This window comes from Watersipora subatra, chromosome 2 (genome assembly GCF_963576615.1).
Source record: "Watersipora subatra chromosome 2, tzWatSuba1.1, whole genome shotgun sequence".
NCBI lineage: Eukaryota > Metazoa > Bryozoa > Gymnolaemata > Cheilostomatida > Watersiporidae > Watersipora > Watersipora subatra.
Genome location: NC_088709.1, coordinates 13,044,122 through 13,066,222, shown reverse-complemented (window position 1 = coordinate 13,066,222; position 22,101 = coordinate 13,044,122). Strand labels below are relative to the sequence as shown.

The following is a 22,101-nucleotide window of genomic DNA, read 5'->3' as shown; positions in this document are numbered from 1 at the left end:
TACGTAAGTTTTAAAAACTTGGATTTAGCCGCGGCTTATTACCTTGAACCAGAAGCCGTGCTCAACGACAAGCCGCGCGGCTTGAGCATGAGGACTTCGGTACAAACAGCAGTTGCATGGTTGATTTCATTTTTAAGTTGGCATTTTCGCACTCTACTGTTCATTGGTCGGAGCAGGAATCATTTTGCTACGTCTAAAAAAGATGGCTTGTAATGGTTCAAACAATCTGTATGAACCATTTTAAGCAGTGGTACATGGAAACAAACCATCTGTTTCTTTTCATGTACAATTCCCAACATTTTGTTACAATGAATAGAAACTACAAAAGCAGGTCAGTTCCTTTGAGAAAGGCTTGTATACAGCAGAACTGAAAATAGTTGTATCCATATATATCTAGTAGAGTTTCTAGGTTCTGTAGTCGGAATTCGAATTGAAATCAAATGATGATCCAAAAGTTGGATGACAAGTTAGTCACTAGAAACATATCTTCCTCACTAAAAGCATCATTAGGCAATCAACTACAGCAAACTCGTCTTTAGCCTTAGTTCCACTTAAAACTTAATTTGTCTTATATTCATTTATTGCAGATGGTGAGTTCTTCTTGAAAGCTTTGCCATAGTAATTTTGTGTTTTTAAATACCTTTCTCTTTGGTTTATCTGTTAACATTGTCTTCTCCATAACTATTTACCTATATGTTTGTAAATGTTTGCATGAGAGATAATGTCACTGGTCAATAGTCAGAGTTCTACGTATGTTGAAAATTATTGAAATATGGTTCGCCCCATTCTGTGTTATAGCACTTATGGTAAGCTTTCTTTGCCAATGCATCAGGATTTAAAACACCCCTTTCTCTCTCACATTTTCTTGTCTGATGAGATACTTTTTATGACTTGTGGGTTGTAACTAAAGTTGAACTTTCACATCTGATCAGGCTTAATTCACAGAAATTGATATCCGAGTGATATTTTAAAATTATATCTGAAATGTGCTTTAACTTTTCTGTCTACATCTATTGGACCTGTTGGATGCTGTCATCAACCTCTGTGTCTCATCTATCTTTTTAATTGCATTTTATAACAATAAGACATGAGATGCTGCTATAAAAGATTGGTATGGTATAAAGCTGGTTTGTCATATTGTTTTCCTTAACCCCTGAGTACCCAGACTGTGAGATCTGATTGTCTGATAAGCTGAGCAATTCTTTTGGCCTCTCACTGAGCTCGTCTCTGTATTTTTTTTTATCTTAATCTTTAAAATAAAAAAATTATTTCAATTTTTACAAAAAAAAATTAATTTTGTATTTTTGAAAATCTTACTCCTAATTTCATTCTTTCATTTTTAAAGATCTTCATGCCTTCCTGAGTCGGAGGTCTCCATCTGATTCTCTTGGTAGCATTCCATGCCCACTTTTTTTCTGATATGACATCGTTCAAGGTTATCTTTGTGACGGTCTTTGAATCGCTTCTGGCTGCCTTGAGGTCATTTCTCATTCATCAGTTTGGCATACAAGATCTGTTTCGATAATCGGTGGTTTGGCATTCTAACCACCAATAGTGTTTTACGACTGGAAATTAAGATTTTGAATGTTTCAAATCAATTTGCGCTGATATGTTATAATATAAGAGCAGAAAATAGATTTTTACATTATTATGTGTCTATTATGTTGTTTCGAGCTTTGTAGTTTTGGTGTGCCTGTCTAGCCGCTTCAAATTGGAGGAAGCTATATAAAAAATGGCCTCCAGATCACAAACCAACTAAATTTGGTATTATTTATAGCTAAAAGATTAATCTTTCTAACCCAAGTGAGAGTGTTTTTACTTGCCTATTTATGGTAGGGCAACTCTACAAAACTGTTGGTACATGTAGGTATGTTACATTTGGTATTGCAGTTCTGTCTATTTCCTCACCTTGCTGTGTTATCAATTGAAAGCATCCATTATTGGAAGTTCACTGCAGTAACCATAGACCTATTAACTACACTATTAACTATGGTATAGTTAATAGTGTAGATCTATGGCAGTAACCCAATATCTTCATACATCACCAACTTTATTGGGTATTTCTATCTGTCGGTCTATTGGCAACACTAACTGGTCTTGACATCTGACCACTTATTCATATAAATCTTGTTTGAAACTAATTGCAGGAGAAGAACTGGGTACAGATGCTCTTATCTACGCGGTCTTTGAGTTCATTAATGCCTTAGTGGATCTGCCTAAGTTTCACGGAGTTATCAAAGAGAATATAAAACAGCTGATATACTATATCACAGTCTACACACAGATGACCACCGAACAGGTTGGTTGAAATATCAACACGAGACATTCTCTGTCTAACTTGGGTGCTTTATAATGTTCTACGGGATGCATATTTCTAGGATTCGAGAGAATTTCATATATTAGGCATCGGATGATGGACTTGTCTGATTTGGTCTTTCTTTTTTTTTGTTACAGTTGGACTGCACTGACCTTTTTGTCAGCGTGTATCTGCCTTGCGGAAGGAATAGAGATTAAAAATGAACTCACACATAAATTTTAGTACATTTTATTAGGAAGTACCGGTATTTTTCTATCATTTGTGATTGTTTTTGATGTTTGAGGTGATCTGACTGCCAGGATGTTTCAAGAATAAAATCGGCTAAATTCGGTTGCGGTTTAAACGCTTGTTACAATCATGGTCGCTTGCTACCTTTTTATACACGTATGTACATATAGTATAAAGTGCATGAGTGTGTGCTCTCTATAAAATGCCAACTTCCTGAAAACAGAATGAATTGAAATTTTTCATGCGGTTTTTTTGATACTCACTCAGATTTTCAGTTGGAAAAGTTTCACCAAACTCATCACCCGTAATTGGCCTTTGACAGTAAATGAAAATAGCCCTAAATACGATTTCGTAGTACTATGGGCTGAGAGTAGAGGGAAAGTATAATAATACAATGGAGTTCTATCATGACAATAACAAAGCATTTGTAATTCTTGACTTTGTTTACTTCTATAAAAAAAATGTTGATAGATTAAAAAATTGTATTTGAGTTGTTTATGTTATTTATATTTCGTCTTGTTTATATGTTTAAAAATTACTAGAAAATAAAATCTTGAAATCCAAGTTGTATGTTTCACCGAGGCAGCGTCAGGTATTTCTGCTTGTTCATAACATAGTTCTTTATAGGACTGGTGACTATGTTAGTAATTGATGTCTGAAAATCAACATTTGACAAGTTTATAAACATGTGGTCGGGATATGCATTGATATTCATTGATTCGTAGAAGATCTGTGTATATCGTAAGTGTCTCACTGACAGGAAGAAAGCTGGACACAGTCTCCAAATCAGTTTGTCGAAGACGAGGATGATGATAGCTTTTCTTTCTCAGTGAGAATCTCTGCCCAAGAACTCCTGCAGGTTTGTGATTTTGTCATATGTATTGAGTGTGGAGACAACTTCTACAATGTCTTATGGTACCAACTAATGTTATCTAGACAGAGAGTAATGTTTACTCAGAGTTTAAAGTTACATTGTTGCAATAGTGTAGTTGTCTGCATTACTGAGGAGTATTTATCCTGTCTGTTCAAATACGTGAAGGTCATGCGAGTGTCATGTCACCAATAAGCCACTTGACATTCCCCATAGTCATATAAAACTGAGATCTTCAACTAAAACCTGTTTCCTTTTGATCAATTTCACTATAACAAGATATCCAGATGTTGTCTTTTTTAATAGTTTTCTTTTCAATAGCCTTGAATTGATGAATAAACTCCAGATATTTGTGATGTCATGCACAGAATTAAGATATTTAATATTTTATAAACTGTGTTTATTGAAGTCTTAATAGTAGGTTGCTGTTAACCCTGAGCTAAATGAACTCATTATTCAGTATTGTAAGTTTTTGCTATGGCCCTTCCGTATCCTGACCTGACTTGAGTTTACAACCTTCTCAAGAAATTGAATTGAATATAATTGCTTCAGTTTGCAGTTCTAGTCATCATATACACCTAGTAGTCGTTTCTACTCACAGCTAATATTATCAGTGTTTATAAAAGCCGTGGTTTTTGTGGAAAGACTGTACGCAGGTAATAATCTGCAAGTAGTGATCGACCCTATTCGCTAGTAATGAGAGTTTGCATTCGCAAGTAATGACAGTTTCCGTTCGCAGGTAATAATAGGCGAGTTCGATGACATTGGTTTACTAGCGCTGGCAGAGAACATTCCTACTCACATACAGCAGGCAGGAGAATTAAAACAATCAAATAATTCTAGCTGGTGAGTTGGAAATAGTGTGGTTGTGTATGAGACAAGATCTTAGGCGATTGTCTCTCTAGAACCACATTCTTGTAAAAGTGTAAAAATGCAGACTGTAGGACGCAAGAAGGCTGGAAAGATGAAAACTGGATAAAAAAATCATCAGTGTAGGCTTACATTAGACTATCACCTTAGTCTGTGGTACAACTAGATTATTGTCGGGTACTGAGTCTAAAAAATATTTTTAGTCGCTGTCAATCCTTTCCAAAGAGCTACACTAGTTGGTGCATTAGAGTAATAACGAGATTGAGACAATTAAAATGGTTTCTCAAGGTTGCCATAAGGTCAAGCCCAGGTGCTAGCAATTGTAGACTTGCATGTGCTTCAGAAATGAAGATAGAGCACAGATAAACATCATTATTGATCTGCTACTAGTATGAACCTTGCCTTAGTTTCTGTTGAGTGGGTAGGGCATTTAATCATCTCTTCTATGATCTAGGTGGAAGGTGCATGAGGCTATTTTGCTGGCACTTGGAAAGGTTCCCCAAATGTTTGCCGCTGCTGTCCGAAGTGGTAATATCAACTTCAATCTCACTGACTTCTTGCGCGATGTTGTGCTCTCTGACCTCTTACATCAAGGTAAAACTAGACATGTTTAAGTATAGAATAGCATCTAAGATAAGTACAGTCATACCTCGACCTACGAGTGCCCTAACGTATGAGAAAATCGAGATGCGAGAAAAATTTCGAGCAAGTCCCTGCCTTGAGATATGAGTAAGATACGAGCTGGTTGTCGATGGCCATTAAACGGCCAAGTATGCAAGAAGCCATTTTTAAGAACAGCGTCGCTCGGTCTTTCTTATCGAAGTAGTTTGAAAAAAGATTTAATAAGGTCGCTGAAAGTCACAGTAAAAGTGATGCAGAAACCGCCAAGCTAGAAACAGATGGTTAATAAAGAATTAAAAAGATCACAAAATTAAAGTTAAGTTTTGTAAAAGATTAAAACAGCTGCAAATCTGTGTTTAGTAACCTAAATTCATTTAAACTATATTCAAGGTTTCTGTAGTGTAGCGTCACAAAAGTCTAGCATACCGAACACGTTGATGTCAAGTCTCTCTCACACTGTGGTTAGTCACGTCATCTGTCTTGAAGGAAAGAACTCCATACAGTACTGTACATAGCAATGTTACATTTTGTTGCAGACCATAACCACCAAATTAATTCATTGTTTCACTTTGTAAGCATAGGTACTGAATTACAACAATTAAAAACACGTTTTCCACCATAATATCCTTATTTAGGTGGTTTTTCTTAGCATCAGAACGTATTAATTTGTGTTTAGTTATTTAGAAAATATTGCATTGAGATCCGGGCACATTGATATATGAGCTCAATCCCAGAACGCAATAAGCTAGTATGTCGAGGTATGACTGTATAATGACCTTACCTTTCCCACTGCTGGCATTGTGAAAGCTGGACTCACCAAATGCGCAGTAGTATCTTTGTCAATCATAGTTTCTGTATGACTTGTTTTAATTTATGTGATCAAACATCCATGTATCCTTCAGGTATATTCATGTACAACTGAGATAATCAACTAGGCGTGTATATTCATGTACAGCTGAGATAATCAACCATGCATGTATATTCATGAACAGCTGAGATAATCAACTAGGCATGTATATTCATGTACAGCTGAGATAATCAACCATACACGTATATTCATGTACAGCTGAGATAATCAACTAGGCATGTATATTCATGTACAACTGAAATAATCAACCAGACATGTATATTCATGTACAGCTGAGATAATCAACCAGACATGTATATTCATGTACAGCTGAGATAATCAACTAGGCATGTATATTCATGTACAGCTAAAATAATCAACCATACATGTATATTCATGTACAACTGAGATAGTATCACCTTTGGTGTTAATTAGTGACCCGCGTTGCACTGGTAATAAGAAGTTTTTGCACAGAAAATTTATTTTTACCTGGCCAAGTTTCTTTACTCAATGAATCTGAGTAACGTAAGTTAGTCTAAATCTTTGCTATAATAAGAGCTGTGTCTGTCCCTCCGAAGCCAGTGGTAGGAAAAAGAATGCATCATGATCTCTCACGCAATCATGATCTTTAAATGTGCTAAAGTGGGCTATTTAAGCAATCGGCATTAAAGATTGGCGGGTGTAATACGTATGATATGCACAATTACTCTAGTATGGCTCGTTGTATGCGTAGTGTAATAGATGGTATACCAGTGCTATGCAGACTCCAGTATGGCCAGTTGTACATGTAGTGTAATAAATGGTAAACCAGCGCTAAGCGGATTTCTTGTTCCTACAACTTTATCGCTATAGACACATAAACATCAAACAAACACTCAGATTTATATATACAGATAAGTATGTGGTATTGTAGGCACTCCTTTTCTCACCGGTCGCTGTATCTGGCTCGGTAGTCGAATGTCCCACCAAATGGATGCGCAGCTGCTGCAAAAGTAAGTTGTGGCTAATTTCTATCGACTCCCACTCGCACACTTAAAAATTTGACTGTATTCTGCCAATTTTCTGGAGCCCTGGTCTAAACTTGCAGGTTTTTAGAAGTGACCGTTACAGGCTTGTCCGAGTCTCAGCCAGCATCTGTTAGAATCTCATCTATTAGAGCCACCTTCTACTTCTGTGATAATCTGATGCAATCTAAACAGACGGAACTGCTTAACCCGGTTCTGCCACTACTGTTTGATGGGGCCATGTCTATAGCCCAAGCGTATGGTACGGAGGTGTTGACACTCTGTCTAGAGACTATGGAGATTCTCTTAAGGGTGAGTCGCGATCATTCAAGTGTGAAAGAGAAGTGTAGATGCAATCAGTTCTCAGCAATAATAACGAGGTTGGCTAGAGATTCAAGCTCACAAGTTTCATGCCTAGTTTAGTTCACCAGTCGTTGAGAGCATAACTCCTAATCTTTGAGAGCATTAGCGATAAAGTATTTTACGAATAATTCAGTTAGAGGCATATCATTTTACTTGGCTCTTCTGACTGTTGTCAAATGTCATGTTTGTGTTGACTCTCAGTTGAGAGCATAACTCCTACACTCCACCTTTTTGTCCTACAGGTTAACAGTGAATTCACTGCTTCTATAGCTGAAAAGTCTTTACCCCTGTTTATGGCTGTCTTTCTCAAGTACAGTCATGGTAAGTGCTTGGATGGACTGATTCTCCTCTAGCTGTTATATCTCTCAAGGCTATTCTCTACTCGGTTGTGATTATTTTTTAGTTTTTACCTGCCTTCTCTATGAATTATATAATCCATTACCTATCCTATCTAGGGATTATTTCTCTATGGCGTGTTGCCTGCCCTTTGTAGAATATTCACTTCTATACAACCTTACTAGGGTTCTTCTGTGATTACTCCTCTGCTAGGTACCGAGTACACCTCTTTAAGTTACGATATGTTTATGATCTATTGCCTGCTCTTTAAGTTTTATATTCTATTATCTATTGATTGCCCACTTTCTAACGATTACGGTCATACCTCGACATACAAGCTTAATGCGTTCCGTAACTGAGCTCATATGTTAATCTTCTCGTATCTCAAAGCAAAATTTGCCATCGCAATTAATTAGATACAAGTTTATCCGTTAAAAATCACCTGAAAAACCACCTAAAACAGGATATTATGCTAGAAAATGGGTTTTAATTGCTCTAATTCGCTACCTACGCCCATAGAGCAACAAGCATCTATCTAGTGATTATGGTCTGCGATAAAGTGTAACATTATCATATACAGTACTGTATGGAGTTCCTGCCTTCAAGACAGACAGCGGTGGCTAACAACGGTGTGAAAGACTTCATCGCAACACATTCGGTACACTACACTTTTGTGATATTACGTAATACAACCAGCTTTAATTTGAACTTAATGAATTTAGCAACTCACACACTCAAAAATAAGTTTTAATCTTGCACTAATTTTAATTCTAATTTTGTTTTCATTTTTATTATCTTCCGGCTTATCGCTTTGCTCTCCCTTTTGATCGGCTTTTTGAAAACTTTAAACTCATCCTAAGAGAAAGATCGAGCGATGCTGTTCTTGAAAGCAGCCTCTCACATACTCGGCCACGTAGCAGCCATATTGACAAATGTCTCGTATGCTTGCATCTCAAATTTGTCTCGTATTTTGAGGCAAAATCTTGCTCAAAATTCTGCTTGTATCTCAAATTTCTCATGTTGGGGTATGGCTATATATTTATGAGCTGACTATCTGTTTCATTACTAAACTATTACATGCTCTCTAGAGAAAGTAATGTCTATTGTTTACTGTTTAGGTATTAAATCTCTGACATCTACTGTTCTTGCTCCTGTCTTCCCTTCCTTTTTCTCTCTCCTCTCTTTCCCTTCTCACTCCTGTCTCCCCCTCCTCTTTCTCTCTCCTCTCCTGCTCTCTTTCCCTCGTTAAAGAATAGAGAAAGCATAATATTATTATGCTTTATTAGTTATCTTGAGGTGTTGACTTATGTTCTAAAAAAGGAATCAAGGAGATTGACCCACTAGAAGCTGAGATATAGCCAGCCAAACACAGGTCTACCTAATAAAGAATCAGAGGACAACCCTTCGAAAATCCCGAAAACTGTGACGTATAAAATTGACTTAATGTTCATGTGCCGGAGTTGTGCACCCTTACCACCGTTACGTATAATGATTGTTTTGGCTACGAGATGTGAAACGCTTCTCGCGATAGTAAATAATTTACAGACTATCTCTGGTTTCTCAAAAAAATCAAGCAAACATTGTGTGGTAAAGGCATTTGCTCACAACCCCTCGCCGTGATTTTTCAAAACAGAAGAGCAGATTTTGACTATTGTCCTTCAAATTTTAACTCGATCTCCACGGATATGCTCCGAAGATCCTCTGTTCAACGAACGGCGCGTGTATAGTCTATATGCGACATCCGCGATTGCAGTTAGTTTAGAATAAGAAATGAGAATGTGAATTTTTGTTCATTCATCATTTTTCTATTGTGTATTTACTGCAGCATTTAGTTGATTTTCATGATTATCGTCACTATTAACAGACTGTAAGTTCACTACAGCCATAATCTTAAAAAGAATAACTTGACCGTGCTGCTCTTGCTGTAAGAAAAGAAAACGATAACTTTTGATTTGATTTTTCTATTGATCTATTATTTTATCTATGATTATTTTTTATGATTAATATAATAATCATAATGCATATTATACAAAATAATAATATAACTGCGGATAGAATAAATGATGTAACTAATATAATTTGTAGAAAGTGATAGCAGAATGTTGTGAAATAATAGATGTGTGTAATTATTTTATTCTAAAACTAATCTACACGTCAAAGGGACTGGTTCGGAATTCTCAGAGCAATGATTGTTAGGCCCAATTTGATTGTTCTATACTTCCAGGGATTAAACCAATTAAAACGCCGTGATTGTTATAGGAGAGCGCATTAGTTGGCTTAATTGACCAATGGCACACAAGTCGATTTCATATGTCATATATTGATGATTACCAAAACACTTATGTTTTTTGGTAGACCTGTGTTTGGCTGGCTATATCTCAGCTTCTGGTTGGTCAATCTCCGTGATTCTTTTTTTAGAACATCAGTCAACACCTCAAGATAAATAATAAAGCATAAAAATATTATGCTTACTCTATTCTTTAAGACATTTCTAAGGACTATTGTCTATCCTCTAGTGTCAACTAACATGGTATTTGCTAAGGTCTAGGAGTTCTCACACCCTCCATCACTCCATAATATTCCAAACTTTCTTTTACAGACCAGCACATAATTGAGTTCTGTAAGGAGCTGATAATGCACCTAGCCGTCGGAAGCAATGAGCTAATACAGCAGAGAATGCTGCCTACACTTGTCAGCATAATACAACAGCAGGCCCCGGAGAGCCTTCCCTACAGTCTTCATCCGGTCTGTTGTTTTCCTTCGTAGTGCATCATCCATCAAACTCGAGGAGCATTTTCATACTGCTTGTCTTTTTTCATCAATTCAATATCTGTCTCTTTTTATTCCTTATGTTTTATTCTTCACGCTGTAGTGAAGGCAATATAATTTTGAATGAATTCTATTTTCCTATCAAGCAAAATATTAAAACCCAGTTTCTTCACACTGAATATCGTAGCTAACCGTCACCATATAGGCCCTAGCAAGTTGTGATCAATTAACAGTTGCATTTCTTTAATTTGATAATATATATAATAATAATATTAGTATATAACTCTATAGAATATAAAATATTAATATGTAATATTAATAAATATAATAATCCGATAATTGCATTAGATTACTCATTAAATTATTAATTAGCAATTTAATTTATTCCAAAATTCTTTAGTATGTTAATTTGAAATTTAATGATTAGTGCAGTAATTTTTTCCTTCAAATAATTTATTAATTTAATTATTAATGCAGTTTTCCAAGTGCTAATTTGATAATTTAGTTAGCTTTTGGAAAATAAATTCACTAGTCAAATTATAATTTGGGAAAGTAATTTGATAATTTAATGCATAATACAGTGTAATCATTATTTAAGTGCATTAATTTAATTATAAATTTTTTCAAATTAAACAATGTAATCCATTATTTAATCCGATAATGAATTAATGGGTCAATTTAATTATCAGTACAATCTATCTTCAAACTAATTTGATAAGTTAATGCTTGATTGAATTTAAACTGAAAATAACTTCCTAATGAAGTTATTAATACAAGTTCACAAACCCGACATTAATTAATTGAATTATTAACTCAATTTTAGACTATCAGTTAATTTTTAATTGAATTTTAATTTCTGCTGTCATCCCAGCCCTGGGTGCTAGTAACATTTGTGTTTGTTGAATAATTAGTGAAAGGCAGTAACAAATCTATGAATGTTGTGTTACTCAGAAGTGGCGGTTCTATGTGTAGGGAAGTCTTGAGATGATTGAGACACTGGTACGCAGCAGTGGCGAGTCTATTTCCCCTGGGTTGATGGCTGTTTTTCCCATAATAGCCAACCTTACGATTGCGACAGAGGACAGCTCAATCATGCAGGTAAAACTTGCTGCGACTTTCTCACCCTCTTATTAACCTTGACCTTGCTAGATTTATTTTCTGATTTCAATTTTCAACCCCCTGCTGCTGCATTATACAGTCATTGAGACATGCAATATGTTGATAATCATGGTGTAATAGCTAATCTATTAGTTTCTTCACTGTCTATTGATGAATTCTTGAAACTATTTGAACTGTATAGTGATGAATATCCAAATTATGGTAAATGTACACACTGTAGTTACACACAGTTATGTTAGACCATTTTTGGTCACTATGTTTTTGCACTGGCACTTTGCTAGCCACTTTTAATGATCATTGTCTATTACTGAATCGAACACTAAGAATAGGCTGTCCGTGAAGGTGTCAGTCAGTACAGTGTAGCAATCTGAAATAGCTCTAGTTCTCTATCCTCTACTTTTGCTGTGATCGCCTTTGACTCAGACGCCTTTTTTTCAAACAACACCATTAGCCTCAAAAAATGAAAACATTTTATGCATGAGCGGACAACTCAGAATATATCAATGAGCAAAATGTAGAATTGCCTTTATATAATATATCCAGGCTTGGGGCCACTAGTGAGTATTGAGCGCACTGCACTATTTGCTGGCTAGACGACAGTAAGGTGCACTAGGCACTGCACTAGCACTAGTGCATGGCATAGTAATAATATAAAATGCACTAGGCACTGCACTAGCAGAAATTCTTGTGCACTAGGCACAGCACTAGCACTAGTGCATGGCATAGTAATAATATAAAATGCACTAGGCACAGCACTAGCAGAAATTCTTGTGCACTAGGCACTGCACTAGCACTAGTGCATGGCATAGTAATAATATAAAGTGCACTAGGCACTGCACTAGCAGAAATCCTTGTGCACTAGGCACTGCACTAGTGCATCGAAAAGTGAAGTAAAAAATGCACTAGGCACTGCAATAGCAAAAATTCTTGTGCACTAGACATTGCACTAGCACTAGTGCAGTGTAAAATCGTAAATGCACTAGGCACTTCACTATTAAACTTCACTAGGCACTAGACCAATGAGCTTTTTTGCTATAGCAGCTGCAAGAATTGCTTGCTAATCAACAGATATCTACTGCTATCCGCTGCAATAGCACAATTATAGCCATGCAAAGGATGTCAGCCATGTATTTGTCAAATAAACTAGCCTCACCTAAAATTTCAAACAAACCATAGACCTACAATAATGCTCAATATTAAATAATGCAGATGACAACAGATATCAAATAGTGCAATGTATTACAATTACAATAACTAAATATACTAAGCAAGCATGGAATGGAAGAATTCACTTCTTATTACATAAATGTACTATGTACAACAAGAAAATCTACCCTTGAATAAACCAGTATCATGTAAACAGTAAGTCATATTGATGGCAAAATTGATAAGCAATATTGTTCAGAGAAGATGTTTATTAGACCGAAGGAACATTAGCCTTTCAAAGTTGGCGTCAGTCAGTTTAGATCTAGTTTAGACTAGTGCATACTATGTCGCACTAGGCACTGCAATTGCACTAGTGCATTTATGAAAAAGTTTCCAATCCGCACTAGGCATTGTACTAGAGCATTTTATGTTGCACTGTGCACTGCACTTGTGCATTTATGGGAATTTTCTAATCCGCACTAGGCACTGCACTAGTACATACCATGTCACACTAAGCACTGCACTTGCACTAGTGCACCCAGGCACTCATGTCAAATTTGCACTAGCATTGCACTAGACATTTCTATTTTTAAATTGTACTGCACTAGTGCAGTGCACTATTGCAGTGCAGCGCGCACTGCACTGCTAGTGGCCCCAAGCCTGATTTATATATCCTAATCAAAATGTTGGCTCTTAGTCAACTGTGTATGAAATACTTACATAGTAAAAGATTATTTTCTGTTCAGTTTATGCTAATGACTGACTCTTCTTTATTAGTCAAATATTATTTAATAATTTGAAGTTGCCTTTCCATTGGTTGGGGTCGTTAGTTTGTTCATTGCCCTATCAAGCCCATGACTGCCATAATTTAAATGAATTTATTATGTAAAAGTTTCTAATACTCATTTTTTCTATGAAATAAGCTGATTTGGTAACCTTATTTTGAAAAACATAAGTACTAGACACTTAAATAAAGACTATATGGTTATTGAAGGCTGGCTTAAAATACTGCTCGTAACAAGTCTTATTTAGAACTGAAGCTAAGTGTTAAAGTTTAAGATGAAATATATTATAGAACGGTGGCGAGTGTCTGAGAGCCTATATCTCAAAGTCGGCTCAGCAGGTGGTCATGTGGCAGGATGAACAAGGTCAGACTTCTCATACATCTTTTTTCTTTGTTGTAACTCTTCTCTCATCTTATTCTAGTATATTATGGTGGCTAGTCAGCTCTCCATCTCTACCTTTCCTACATATTTTTAATTAATAACGATTTTCTCTTGAATTTCTCTGTATCTGTGATCCAAATTGAGACCACGCTGAGACCAAGCTAAAATGACTATTCCAGCACTTTTAAATATGTCCACTTCATCTTCAAACTGTTTTTAAACTCCGCCTGATAAGATCGTTATCTTTAATCAAAATTTGGGTTGGAACCAATCACCAGTATTTCAAATGCTAGTTGAAGTTACATTTAGTTTTAAAATGTTGCTTGTCCATTTCTGGTTCTTAGTCTCAGAGGCAAAAAACGGTTGACATATTTCATATTTGTACATCATAGCAAATTTTATCGAATCTTTTGGCTTCTTTTGTGACTTCTTTTGTTTTTGCAAACAATATACATTTGGTTACTAGTATTTCACTTTAATTTGTTTTTAGCCCTAAACTTGGTCGTAACATCTAATACAGCAATACAATTTGGTTTAAAAGTTGACATGCAACAAATTTCACATTACAGTTATTTGGTATCAAAAAGTTCACTTTGTCTCACTCTGAGAGCTGTGTTGCAGGTGCAAAATATGCGGAAATGTGATTACAAGCTCTTAACAGCTCAATAAGGAACAGTTAATCACAGCCATCACGAGAACGCAGTAGTTTGGAATCTTTTTCCAAAACGGCTCAATTTGGACGTAGCTGAACAAGATGGTTTCTGTTTACACTTTCATGCAACCTCATTCGTAAAAATATTTTCACAAATCTACTTCACGCATTCAATAAAACCATGTCTATTGTCCTTACGCGTCTATTTCATCATCATTGTAATGCTGTCACTTTGTAACTGTCATCTCAAAATCTAACCTAAAAATTAGTTTAATTTTTTAACCTTAGCTCGAAGGAGTGCATATCATCCTCTGATAAACATGAGGAGCTTGTTGGTCACTTGTGATAGTCGAAAAATGCTGCAGAGCTTGTTCGTGCCATTTGGCAGGAAGTATGGGTCACATGACCAGATTATGACTAGATGATTAGACCAAGCTGAAACGAAACTGTAAAGTAGCAAGCATCTATATTTGACAAGTGCTTTCTGGTAGAAACTAAAGTGTCTGTCATAAACTAGTGCTATGAAACGTTTTATATTGGGCCTTTTATTGGCCTTTCATTTCACATGATAACATCATGTGTCAAAACAATAACCACGTCGAGTTGAGTACGTCGTAAAAATAAAGGGATTCCAACCTGCGCTTTCGTGACGGCTGTGATTAACTGCTCGTTTCTGAGCTTTCAAGAGCTTGTAATCACAATTCCACATATTTTGCACCTGCAACACAGCAGAGTAAGACATGGTGAATGTTTTGATACCAAATAAGTGTAATGTGAATTTTGTTACCGGCAAACCTTTAAGCTTCTCCTGAATGATTTTTATTAAATGAAAAAAGATTAGTTTACCACCCTCAAAATGCACCTCTTTGTTAGAGTTACTTGGATAAGAGTCTTCATGAACAAAGTTTTCAACACTTTTGTATGTGCACTATTCGTTTGTTGGTGTAAACTAGATTAGAAATATGGTCACCTTAAATATAGTGCAGTATAAATTTTATGTTGCTCCACTTTGTTTTGCCTAGATTTTGTTTTGCGCGCACACAGTTGTAAAGATTTAAGCCTAATCTGTTGTATATGTTGTTCAAAGCTTGAATTGATCGCTTCCTAGGTCTACCTTTTTAATTTTTAGGTCACACAGGATTATCTATTATTGGTTCAGTAGTCTCTAAACTTCTCGACCCAAAAGCCCCAGAATGCAGTGCGGCTTATGTGGGCAAACTCGTTTCTCTTCTCATTACAAAGCTCAGCGATTCCATAGGTGCGGATCTAGATTTAATGTTGCGAGCGGTTCTCAGCAAGCTACAACGAACTGATACCCCGACCATTGTACAGGTAGGAATTCAGTCTAAATTCAAAAACCGTAAAATGGTGTTGTTTCTAAAGGTTCTGCTACCTCTAGCCAACTTACATCAAGATATTGGGATAAGCAAACTGCCAGTGGACAGTGTAGAAACATTTCTTGCTAGTTTATTGGCAGGTGTTAAAAAATTCTTTGGCGGTTTAAAAAGGAGATTTTAAAGATGTAGTTGCGTCAAAATTTAAGTTGATCTTAAAAGAAAGCATTTTTTTTTCTCTATCAGTTGATATGTTGTTTGTTGTGTTACGCGATCGCATTGCCAAGATATTTGAAGATTAAAACCGAAAAAATCTGATCATCGTAAAAACGCTCAGGCCACAAAAACGTGCCCAGCCTCGCCAAAAATGATGTCACGCGTTTGGCAACCTCTCTCTATCTCTCGTATTCACATCGGCTATTTGCGATAAAAGTCTAGTCTTACGCGGCTCTATTGGCATATATCTTATTTTGTATTTGCTCGTGTTGGCTAGAATAAAATTTTAAATCCTGCTACAGATGCATTATTATGAATGTTTAAAAGGCCTCAAATAACGAAAATTGAAAGTTTGTTCTACTCACTTTCTCCAAATGTTGTGTAAACATTTGGGTACCGACTACCAATTCTACCGGTCTACGGTAATTCTGTCTAGTCACTTTATGTAGAACGCGGTCTTTGTATCAGCACAGTTGAGCAGCTACCCATATAAACGATATACAGCCTCCCATAAGCCCCGCCCACATTATGTCGCCTATTACCTATTGCCTACGTACTAGTTTCTTACTAGTTATAAGCAAGCCACCTCTTTGAAAAGAATATAGACAGGGATAGAGTTTTAAGGATGAGAAGTCTGCTGCAAACTGGATTTGAACTCACATTCTCCAGTTCTGCGGACACCCATATACCATATCCGATTCACTACAATATTCTGCAAATCATGTTTTGCATTATCTTCAACAATATTATTTTATTATATAATTTTTACAAGCAAAAATATTTTCATCTCGGCATAAAGCTTTTATTAAAAATATTCATCATGTCGTGGCCACTCACATAGTATTAGCTGATACAATAAGACAAATTCATCTACTGCAACAAACTCAAACAAAACATCATCCAGCACGCAATCAAGTCTCGCTTTCTCCTTTATGGCAGTTTCCACACAATGACAAAGCTTCTTCGGCTGGTGGGACGACATAAACATTCTGTAATCAGTAAAACAAGTAAATGTAAACAAAGTAGATGCAATAAATATGTCATTCATAGATATGTCATTCTAAAGCGTATCTATTGACAGCTTCCAAATCGGGAGTTAAATAGATTGCGAGTGTAATTTTAAAAACGAATAAACATTTAATAAAGGCACAAGTACGCCAAGCCAACGATTTGAAGCTTTGGTTCTGGAAATTAAAGATTTGCAATGATCAATCGATTTTACCCACTTCATACGAGTGAAAATAATTTGTAATCATGACTCTAATTTACCAAAGAAAATTCGAAAAAAATATTATAGCTAGGTAAAACGGCAGATAAGCTATGAAACGATGATTGGAGATAGCAAAGAATTATCATTTTATTAATTAGTATATGTATTTATGACTATAAAAAATATTACATTTACTAAAGTATAGAAGACTCTAAGTTAATTTACCTCCATTCTGTCTTCTTCTGCAGCAAAATGCTGCTGACGCCTGTCAGCTTTGGCCATAGGCTGTCTACTCTAATCTTTTACTAAAAGTTGCTCAGATAACTCTGAGTAGCAGTCGCTCGAACTTGAAGCCATTTTAAAACTATGTATAACTTAGTAATTGTTGAAACGCGTTGAATCAGTAACGATGAGAATTAATTCTCTAGCGATGAGACTCTTCGAGATCATAGACAACGCGTTTTACGAGTGATAACATTTATTACGGCCTATATAAAAATTTCGCACGCATGATTGGCTAACGAATCGACCTCATATTTATCGCTTGTGGTTTCGTTTCAGATAACAAGCTTGTGACGTCACGAAATTGCCACCCGCTGGAACGTGAGCTTTTTAAAAGAGGGCCTCATTCAAACGCATATATCTCTGGACAGGGTTGGTCTACAAAGACAAAAATGGCATCAAATTGTAGCTGATGTTTTAGCCTTTTATGGGTCCTAATTTCATTTTTGACGCAACTACATCTTTAAGTTCAAACCTCTCGAGGGCAGATTAGTCTTCACAAGTGTTAATCATATGCTGAAGTTTCATATATACTAGTAACCTTGCAGTCTCGAGACATGAGAGATCATCAGGTGTAGTAGAAAAGCGCAGAGAATAGGTATGTGCACAATTATTCTGTAATCATGCAAAGTAAGTGATTGGCGCAGATGCTTGCCATGTGGTGAAGATGAAAGTCATGGGTTCGAATCCCATACGATTCAGTCTTTTCTCAACCTCTAATCATGGCTCTGGACAGGCAGACACGGCTCTTATTATAGTAAAGATTGCATTAAATTGGCACCTGTGTTGAAGTGGCGTGTCAAAAAGACGTCCAAGCATTTAATGCATATTTGCTTGTTGTCGTAATATCTTAGCATACACAAAATACAGCTCCTGTGTACTGCTAGTGATGTCAGCCATTGTTAATACAAAAGTTAAGATTCTCATAATATGGTTTACGTGTTACCATCGCAGGAGTTGATTATGGTGTTTGCCAGACTTGTCATAAGCAAGGTGGAGGCTCTCCTTCACTTCCTGACAGTCACTCCCGGGCCTGATGGTGGGTCAGCACTCAAGTTTGTTCTCACCCAGTGGTGCTCTCGACAGCACCTTTTCTACGGAAACTATGAAATCAAAGTTTCGTAAGTCAGTTTTTTCTTTTTTCTCTTGCCCTTAGCATTTTATAATCAACTGCTGTCGTATCTATCATTCATTTAATGATTTGCCTGAGTATTCTCAATGCTTATGATTGGTTGAATCTCATCACCTTTGCTTTTCGCACTTGTTTCAGGTAACATTGTTGCTGTTGCTGGAGAGCAAGTCAGCTCGCTATGTTTTTGCTCTTGATACATGAAAGCTTTGAGCTTTGCAAAAGATCTCTAGTTTTAATCATTTCATCTAATTTATTGGCCAACTACTCAACACACTCAGCAACTGCTGAATGTCACTCTTGCTCGTATCACTCACATGTTTTCAAATGCTAAACTTACAGTTCAGTGGCGTTGTCAAAGTTACTAGAGCATGCCATAAACACTAATGACCTCAGGCTTCAGGAGATAACTCTCAAGGAGGAAGTAGTGGTCCCGACAAATTCAATCAGGACTCGAGCTAAAGCAAAAGGTAAGTATATTTTGGTAAATGTTTTTTACTGATGAGCAATAATCTTAAAATATCCGTCAGCCTTATTAGATCCGTGAAAGAAGCCTGGTGAGTGAATGAGCAGCTTTTGTAGCACTGTTTGTAATATTTACTACAACGGAAGCCCTGTTCGCCTGTCTGTCCGAAGTCACAAAACAAATGTATCGCATGAGAATCAAACTCAGATATTCAGCTTCACAGGCAGGCACACTACCAACTGCACCGCGCAGCCGCCTCGCTACTTCCTGATTTCAGAATACTTGTGCACATAGTTATTACACACATTGATCTCTAACAGTGCACGGAACTGTCAGCGTGTTGGTACTATTGGAAAGAAAATATTCAAAACCCATTGAACATCTTAGAGGTATTTTCTGTTATTATCGAATAATAATAATAACCTGCGTTATGTAAGTTATCTTTTCAATTTCTCTCCTTGAACTGATGACATGTGAATATACTGATGGTAAGCCCAGCATTGCCCGGGAGTTCTTTTATTATCAATCGGAGAATCCACAGCAAGTGTTTAGATCATCCACAGAAATTGCTACACTTTCCTAACAGCAATCCAGAAAAAGGTTCACTGAGGGCAATTGTCCTTAGAGAATGTGAAGGCACTTTCTTGAGTTGTTAATCAGATGGGTGTTTAAAGATGCTTAGTACTGTATGCTTTAAGGCGCAAACCCACAGACGATTTTATCGCTTGCGTCATGAATAGCCCGGAGATATCACATATAAGATAAACACAACAGGAGATAAACACACTCTGGCGATTCACCAGCGAGCGATAATGTGGGCAGGCTTTATACAGCCAGTAAAATTACGTATCACCAGTCTTTTTGAGGCTGTTAATAAATTTAATATGGCGCCTTCCAGACAACTACGTAAACAACTTCTGCTTTTGTTAGGCCTATCTCATTTACACTCTGCATACTACAAGAATACATAAGAAAAAACAATTATCATTTTTTTAACAATAATATTTATTTAATAATTTATTTATTATAATTATTTACTTTATAATAGTTGTTAATTTTTAGTATAGTAAATATTTACCATTCTCAAGATGTTCAACCTGCTCAACGATTGACCCCCAAATGTTGGTGTTCAACTGGGTATCTTTGTAATTGCTGTGTGTTGTATCGTATAGTACAATTCAGTGTTCAATTTGATGATTTTTCAATCGTAACAAAATAGCAAAATGTTGCTCTACGTTGGTGAACATTGATGCAAAAAAATTAGCAGTCAGAGCATTGCATTCTGGGGAAAAACAACCAATCAAAATGCACCTCTTGTGCGATAAAGTACTGATTGAGCAAGTTTGGTGTTATCTCTCAGCATCAACTTGCTGGGCGAGTTCCAGCGCAGATTGGCACCGTGCAGCCCAATATTGCACTACATATCGCCATGTGTGTTTGGGCCTTTAGCCTTAAATTTGAAAGCAAAATTCTATCATCCAGTTGTTCATAGACCATACGTGTTTACTCCTTCCAGCTTAGTAGAAGAGTTCGTAGTCGAAACTTTTCATCGTCAACGTCAAAGAAAGGCGAATGTTATCTGTCTGTTCATGAGAACCTTACTCATATTTATTTAAGCATTGATTTATTACCTGTCACGCACTCACTGTTTTACAGCTGCTCCACAACAGTGGACTGACACACCGGTGCTCATCAAGATATACAAACTGCTCATCAACGAACTCGCCCACCAGTTAGAAGAAAGTCAGTTTATTCCAGGAAGCAATGGTATTGGCGAGGTTGGTGTGCGCCATCTTGGTATTTTGATACACATCTATCTCCCTGTCCCATTCATGCAAGATATTTGTACATGGACTTTTGTTCAATAGTTAAGAGTTATATATAAAGATTTCTAGTGATTTGATTGGTAGATATTCCTGGCAAAAAGCAGTCTAGTAACTATGATGAATTTTTGAGTAGTATAAATTATCAGCACTAAATACCATTTTTAGTATAAATTACCAGCAATTTGACAGCCTCGATGTTACATTGTAGTTTAATTCAATGTATTCACCTTCACAATTCACATTCATGTGTGTATCATGGTGTGGTTGCCGGATAGTCATTCACGCGTGCATTTTCTCTGTTTTCATAATATCAACTAGCAATTCGAAGTTACAAACTTCACATCGCCTAAGTTTAAATCTTCAAAGATTGTCTCCACATGGAACAGCTTTATATATGCTATTGGTCTGCTAATGTAGTTTTTTATTATTGTCTCTTTAGCGGTAGTGTTCGTTTATTGTCAGGCTCTTTCTGAAGATGAAGTTGTACTAGATGTACAGTTTATTGTTACTACGATCAGTGTCTAATCTCTTCAGTCTCCATTTCCATTGCCAATCTTGACAGCAAGTTGATCGCTGTCGCTATTAGCTGAACGGATTTGATAAATAAGACTTTTTTACTGCTCTAGCTGAATACGTTTTTGGTAAAATCGCAACTAAAAGCACTCGCAACTGCTAACAGATCTAAAGCATGGATCACGTTCAAATTATGACTATATAAAATGCGTCCTTGACATTGTCTGGGTAGTTTATAACATGCTTGTTACACGAATTGCATGTGTGTATCCCTATGCCTTGTATTTCTAAATAATAATGGCTCTTAGGTGACGTTATTGGACTCTACGTTGTTTTAGTGAATAGTGTAACTGTAGCTAAGCATGTGTGCAATGTAATGTTAATTTAGCATTACCTACAACTGCAGCGTAATGACTATATGTAGCATATTGACTGTATATGTAGCGTATAGGGTGTGACCACAGCATATAAAAAATTAGTGTAGAATCTAGCCCGATTTCAGTGTACGATATATGTTTACTCTGACAGGATGGCAAAGTAGTGTGAGTCATGTGCGCAGAGCACACTATGTGAGTTTACAGCGCGACATGGGAGGGTGATTATGCAAGTCGTACGTGTAGCCATACAAACAAGTGGTAGTTTCTCTGGTTTCCACTTGGTCTCATATACAGTAGTATCTGTCGTAGGATGGAGATTATGAAACTGATGATGACGATGATGACGGGCAAGAGTGGCTTTCAAATCTTGTAGACGCAAATCTCTTGGATGAGGAAGGTAATAACAGGAACCTATTTGTTTAAAGTAATAACCCTACAA

At 36.5% G+C, this 22,101-nt stretch overlaps 1 protein-coding gene across 1 annotated transcript in view; it reads left to right on the top strand.

Annotated features, from left to right (window-relative positions):
• LOC137388780 (importin-9-like) overlaps positions 1-22,101 on the top strand; it is a 31,482-nt gene that overhangs the window by 8,825 nt on the left and 556 nt on the right. Inside the window, exons 6-20 of the mRNA XM_068075231.1 lie at positions 2,148-2,299; positions 3,306-3,404; positions 4,156-4,262; positions 4,741-4,880; positions 6,668-6,746; positions 6,842-7,070; positions 7,364-7,442; positions 10,057-10,202; positions 11,199-11,324; positions 13,567-13,639; positions 15,439-15,641; positions 18,306-18,472; positions 18,823-18,950; positions 20,603-20,724; positions 21,972-22,059. Of these exons, the coding sequence (XP_067931332.1) occupies positions 2,148-2,299; positions 3,306-3,404; positions 4,156-4,262; positions 4,741-4,880; positions 6,668-6,746; positions 6,842-7,070; positions 7,364-7,442; positions 10,057-10,202; positions 11,199-11,324; positions 13,567-13,639; positions 15,439-15,641; positions 18,306-18,472; positions 18,823-18,950; positions 20,603-20,724; positions 21,972-22,059 (1,938 nt within the window). The remainder of the gene's footprint in view (positions 1-2,147; positions 2,300-3,305; positions 3,405-4,155; positions 4,263-4,740; positions 4,881-6,667; positions 6,747-6,841; positions 7,071-7,363; positions 7,443-10,056; positions 10,203-11,198; positions 11,325-13,566; positions 13,640-15,438; positions 15,642-18,305; positions 18,473-18,822; positions 18,951-20,602; positions 20,725-21,971; positions 22,060-22,101) is intronic.